Source organism: Zea mays, chromosome 3, assembly GCF_902167145.1.
Source record: "Zea mays cultivar B73 chromosome 3, Zm-B73-REFERENCE-NAM-5.0, whole genome shotgun sequence".
NCBI classification, from domain to species: domain Eukaryota; kingdom Viridiplantae; phylum Streptophyta; class Magnoliopsida; order Poales; family Poaceae; genus Zea; species Zea mays.
In genome coordinates, this window is record NC_050098.1 from 145,312,714 (window position 1) to 145,319,309 (window position 6,596).

Sequence of the window (6,596 nt, forward strand, 5' to 3'; positions counted from 1 at the left end):
GAAATCGGATATATATAGATGTTTTCGTAAAAAAAGACGAAGAAAATTCTTTTTTCTTTACTAAATTCCCACGGTCTCCAAATTTTTAGATATTTGGCCGGTGGCCTTATCCTCCCCTCTGATATTTCATCGCTCTGATTTTTTTTTTGAAGCTGCTGGCCGCTCAGCCTCATCTAGCGCGCAAGATCTCCTACTCAGCCTCATCTAGCGCGCAAGATCTCCTAGAGATTTTTCCACCGCTTGCACGTCCAGCTCTTCTTCAAATATCCCATACGTGCATCTCCCTTCCCTCTCCTTATCTCTCCTCTTGATATTTCCTGCCGCCGCTCTGGGATGAAAAATCCCGTCGCCCATGCCCTGAGCCCCTGATCCATATCTACGCGCGCGGCAGAGAGGATTCCGTCGCCCAGCTTTTCCTCTCTTCAACCCCCAGCCGCGCCTGCTCTATCGCCGAGTGCCCAGCCGCGAGCTCCCCTGCTCCCATGGCAGCTGAGGTTCTCCCTGGCGCTTCTCCCTTGCCATAGCCGCGCCCCTCTGGCTCGACGCCTGGTCGCCCAGCCCCTCTCCTCCCTAGCGAGCTCGCTCTGCCCTGTACGGCGCCCCGAGCTCCCCATGGCCGCACCTGGCCGGAACTTTCCTCCAGCGCGCGGAGTAGTCCGCGCCATGGAACTCCATACCTGGCCGCGACCTCGCCGGAAAGCTCTCGCAGCGCTTCTCCCCGGCTCGGATCTCGCCCAGCGGCCCTGGCCCTCGGCCATGGAGCCTGCACTGCTCCAGTTCGGCCGCTCGTCTCCCTGTACCCCAGCTCCCTCTGCCGGCCGTCGTCGAGCCCTCTGCACACGTACGCTGCGCCCAGCTCCAGCGCTTGTTCCCTGCTCCTATGGCGGCCGAGCTCTCCGATGCCGCGCGTTGAGCTCCCTGCCGTCGCTCAACTCGCCGGCGTGCATCCTACTCCTTACGCGCCGTGCGCCGGGAAGTCCCTGCGCGCAAGCTATCTGTTGGCCGCGCGCGAAGCTCTCTGTTCGTCGTCATCGCTAAGCTATCTGTTGGCCGCGCGCGAAGCTCTCTGTTCGTCGTCATCGCGAGGTCGCACGACAGACTGATTGCGTGTCGTGTGTCGCACATCCTAGGTCCTCGTCGTCGGGTTTCGTGCGTGCTCGCGTTTACCGTCGAGTCGTCGAACCTGTCATCCTCTGCTCAAACCCCACCTCGCCAGCTCGCTCTAAACACGATCTCGTCGTCCGCAAGTCACCAAGAAACCCCAAAAATCGGGTAAAGACGGAGCAAGCAGCGTGATGTTCACCAAGTGCGCGACAAAAAGCTCGAACATCCTGCGCGACTCAAGTTCGATTCATCAAAATTATTCAGTCGAGGAAAAGATCTTCAGCAATTGATTACCGAAGAAAAGAAGGCCCCTGGGTGACGTCAATCGGAACCCGTAGTCATGCTTCTGACTATCTCGTCAAATTAGTCAGGGTAAGTTGATTCGTATTCCCGTCAACTAGATCTATAAATAGATTAAATAAAATTGTTGGTCACAATAAATATTATTAATTTAGCATGTGTATATTGTGATGATCGATTTAGATAGATCAGTAAATCAAGTAATTAAGATACACAATTTAAAGAGTTACTAAAAAAAAGCTAGAAATAAAAATAGATGTTCGAGTGTTATTATGCCGATTTGGTTAATAGATGTAGTCGATGCCCTGCTGTGATATCCATGATGCTTAATGCTTGCTTTTAAGTGTTTCATCCCTTTTAGTGTAGATTATCTATCTTGTATATTCCTTATACTCGCGCTCATACATGTGCATCGTGTATCTCATGAGGTACGATAAATAATCGCGTGATGCGGAAGACAAGCCAAGTCAACCCCAAGCACGGGCTAATCCGCAGGATGGTGCTGATGGACGAACCTGAAGATGGGATGATCTGATCAAGTGCCAGGACAAAGGCTGATCGTCAAGTGGACGTCATCTAACAACACTAACCTAGTGTTACTCAGGCAAGCCCCGGTGCATTTGCCACCCTCCTTGATGTTTTTAAAATCTTTCTCACTTGCTTGATGCATTAGGTGATAGGAGTTGATTGATAAAACAATTCCTGCATTACCTTCCTTGAATTTGATTACCTTCCTTGATCACCCGTTTTACAAAAGATTTTTGATGCTTAGCCTTGCTTTAGAAAAACAAAATGTTTTGTTTTTACAAAAGATGATGTGGCAAAAGTGGGTGGGATGTTTTCGAAAATAAAACTTGATGGTGGATCCATCACGGCCGTGATGGGTTCAACATCGGAAAAGATGTACCTCTGCCAGGTACCAAACTTTGGGTTGAAATGATTAAGCTGAGACCGGGCGGGTGACTTGCACGAGAAAGGAGTCTCGGCGTAGTGTCTCCGTCTGAGTCGATTAAGGACCGTGTCGATGTAGGCTTGATGACCGAGGACCCTTTAACTGGTCACATGCCTCATCATGGGTAAGCCTTGCCTCGGGCAGACTAAGGCCAGAATAAGATAACACGGAATGGGCGTGGAGCAGTTGCGAGAGTAGCGTGTACCCTCCGTGGCAAGAGGCTGGACGGTGGTGTATCTGTGCTCTCGGTTCGCGTGAACCTGATCTGGTCTTAAGAACCCCGGTGGCGGGTTGACATATGCAAGGGTTAAGTGCTACATATGTCGTGTGATTGGAGATCCTCAGCTGAGTATAATCGATTCGGATCGCCGTACCTTCGCGGTCATGAAGACTTGGTCACTGCCCTATACGTAGAACTCCAGTAAAGATGAAAGGTTTGTTAAGAAATTGGCTAGTGCAGGTCAAGTGATTGAACTAGGGTAGAAAGAACTCTAGTTGGAGGTAATTTTACTTAACTTGACAAATAAAACTGGATTTTTAAAGATCCACTTTTAGTAAGCATTTCTGCAAAACAGAGTCTTTTATTATTGAGAAGTCTTACCTTGATTCCCTTAAGCCAGCATACCCTTGAGAGTCTTTTCTTTAGTCGGGTAAGTCTTGCTGAGTAATTCCATACTCAGGGTTTTATTCCCTGTTGTTTTTCAGGTTCTAACTTTGTGCTGTTGTTGATGGTGTTAAGTGCCGGTGGGCTCGGCCTTCTTATAAGTCTAAGTAACCCTTCTATACTTCTTATTGAGGATGATCCCTTGAGCTAGCATATATTTCAAACTTATACTTTTGTAATCACTCCGTTAAACTAATGTAAAATTTTTGTAACCCGTAAAATTTGGTAGTAAGATTTCCGCTGCAACAATATTGGTGTGTGATTTGTGTTACTTAATCCCGCGGTTCTGGTTGTTCGTGGTTTATCCGATGTCCTTGGGCAATCGGACGGATCCTGTTAAGTTATCTAGTGCACATGCATAGCAGTCTGAGGTCTTTGAGACAAGGACAGGTGCATGTGGGCCCAATAACTTAGGAGGTTCTGCCACACGTCTCATCTGGCTCGCCCCGGTAAAACAAGTAATGATGGCACCCCGCGTGCTCCATGACGATGGCGTTTCTTAGCCCCTTACGGAAGCAAGGAGACGTCAGCAAGGATCCGACAGCCCCGACAGCTGTGCTCCCACAGGGCTCAAGCGCTACTCCGACGGCCACGACATCACATGAACAGGGCAGCAACACCTCTCCGACATGTACATAGGGCTCTGGCTCCCCTTTGCTAGACACATTAGCACGTTGCTGTGGCAGAACCTCCCAAGATATCGGGCCCACATGCACCTGTCCTTGTCTCAAAGACCTCAGACTGTTATGCATGTGCACCAGATAACTTAACAGGATCCGTCCGATTGCCCCAAGGACACCGGATAAACCACTTACAACCAGAACCGCGGGATTAAGTAACACAAATCACACACACCAATATTTTTGCAGCGGAAATATTATTACCAAATTTTACAAGTTACAAAAATTTTACATTATTTTATCGGAGTGATTATAAGTTTGAAATATATGCTAGCTCAAAAGACCATCCTCAATAAGAAGTATAGAAGAAGTACTTAGACTTATAAGAAGGTCGAGCCCACCGGCACTTAACACCATCATCAGCAGCACAAAACTATACCCTGAAAAACAACAGGGAATAAAACCCTGAGTATGGAATTACTCAGCAAGACTTACCCGACTAAAGAAAAGACTCTCAAGGATATGCTGGATTTGGGAATCAAGGAGAGGCTTTAGCAAGAATCAACTTAGATACTTTTGCAGAAATAGCTTACTAAAGTGAGTCCTTACTTTCAATATTTTAACGCCAGATTAAATATTAATAGACTCTGTTTGCATATGGTCTACTTTCACCATCTCATCAATACAACATCGTTTTTATTCATAATGTTCACATCCTGACTTAGGTTGCAGGTCAGTGACCAAGTCTTCATAACCGCGAAGGTACGGCGATCCGAATCGATTATACTCAGCTGAGGATCTCCAATCACACGACATATGTAGCACTTAACCCTTGCATATGTCAACCCGCCACCGGGGTTCTTAAGACCGGATCAGGTTCACGCAGACCGAGAGCACAGATACACCACCGTCCAGCCTCTTGCCACGGAGGGTACACGCTACTCTCGCCACCGCTCCACGCCCATCTCGTGTTGTCTTATTCCGGCCTTAGTCTGCCCGAGGCAAGGCTTACCCATGACGAGGCATGTGACCAGTTAAAGGGTCCTCGGTCAGCAGGCCAACATACGCATCCAATCCTTAATCAACCTGGGTAGAACATCACCTGTTCCTAACCCAAGTCTCAATTTAAGTATTTTCATCCTTAGGATTGTGTCTGTTCCTTAGGATGAAAGAGCATCACAGGGAACTTTGCAGTAAGATCCCACTATTGCTCCAAATGAAAATATTCTTGCAGGTAGAAAGCCATCCTCTCCCGGGTTAAATTGAGGACAACCTCTATCCACAAGATCTAAGCAAGGCTAAGCATTTTTGTAAATCATAATTTTGATACTTCACAGAAGTATCTATAAAGGTATGGATATCAAGGAAAGCAATGCATCAAAGGGTTCCAAGCAACTCCTATGAACCTAATGCACATTTCACTAGACTTAAAGTGTGCGAAAAGTATTTTAAAAACACAAGGAAAGGGGTTGCATGCACCGAGGCTTGCCTGGAATAAACACTAGGTTAGTGTTGTTAGACGATGAGCACTTGACGACCATTCTTTGTTTTGGCACTTGTCAGGTCATCCATCCTTGCGTTCGTCCTTCAGCTTCACCATGCGGAGTAGCCCGCGCTTGGGGTTGACTTGGCTTGTCTTCCGCATCGCGTGATTAATTAACGTACCACGATCGAATCGATTTGATAACCGCGAGGACAACGACGGTTTTCAGTTTGGATATCCGGTCGAGCTTCTGGCAATTGCTGCACGGACTTTTCTCATATTTTTATCCAACTCTAGGATCACTCTTCGGATGACAAAGTCGACGATGAACCCCATGGAGTAAACGACGACGTTGTTGTATCCACCACATGGAGACGAATGACGACAACGGCACAACGGCACGAGCAGAAAGGCTTGGCCAGGGCAGAGTCCGAGCGGGTTGACGGCGAGCCGGACCGTGATAGATCAAGGCTGAGGCTGAGGGAGAGTGACCGGGCCACAAGCAAGCTGCGCGAGCTGAGGGCGTGGCCATGGAAGAGCAGGGGATGGGCGAGCTCGGACCAAGGCGACAACGCGATGGAGCTTGCTGGGAAGCCCGTCCAAGGAGCAACGTTCGGCGAGCTCCGGCGAGAGGAGGTACAACATGGGCAAATTTCATGGCGGCCATGAGAGAGGAGCAAGGAAGGAGCGCGCGTGGGAGAAGATCCTGAGTGCTGCTGCCACTCCGGCCAGGGAAGCGACGGCAAATACGTCGAGCAGGGAGTGCTGGGCGAGTTCCACATCGAACTAGAGGAGAAAGACAGAGGGAGGTCGAGCGCTGAGAGCAAAACGCCCAGGCGTTGTGCTGGGGAAGTAAGAGGGAGAAGGCACGACCTGTTGAACGCGGAGGAAAATATCCAGGGGAGAGCGGTGGTTGGATGAGAACAAAGTCCAGGAAATGATAATTAGCAAGAGACGTATGCACACCAGCTTTCCCAAGGAGCTAGATATTTTCTTTTCTGTTGTTTTTTTTTTTATTTTTCCCCCCTGTGCGCGGATGAGAACGATGACTGCAGATGAGAAAAAAAAAAGAATCTGGACAGGGGACGGCGTGATAGGATAGGATCTCTGGGATATTTTCCATTTTCCATTTTCCATTTTTTTATAACGGAAATAGTAAATATTTCGGATTCGAATAAATTCATCTGTTTTTGTCCCGAATATTTGATGTGGTGAATATTTTGTAGTAGATGAACTTTTGCCAGGTATTTATATCCAAAGATTTAAAGTTGGCAAGAAACATACGGACCGAGTTAAACGGATTTCGGCTTCTGTATTTTAATCTGCACTGATTTAGTTGATTTTAGACGAATTCCGTCCGCTATTCGAACACTCGGTTAGAGAACAATTTAATTAAAAATCTGTAGACGCGACGTCGTGGTTGACAGAAGGGGATTAAATTATTTTACCCGAACAATTTAGTCGTCGAGTTCA

General features: G+C 47.8%; 1 protein-coding gene across 1 annotated transcript; it reads left to right on the forward strand.

Annotated features, from left to right (window-relative positions):
• The first annotated feature begins 314 nt into the window (after window positions 1-314).
• LOC100384324 (uncharacterized) lies at window positions 315-1,539 on the forward strand. Its single transcript, NM_001176877.1, is given in 1 exon segment — window positions 315-1,539. A coding segment is annotated over 1 exon segment (426 nt). The 5' UTR covers window positions 315-612; the 3' UTR covers window positions 1,039-1,539.
• Window positions 1,540-6,596: the final 5,057 nt, after the last annotated feature.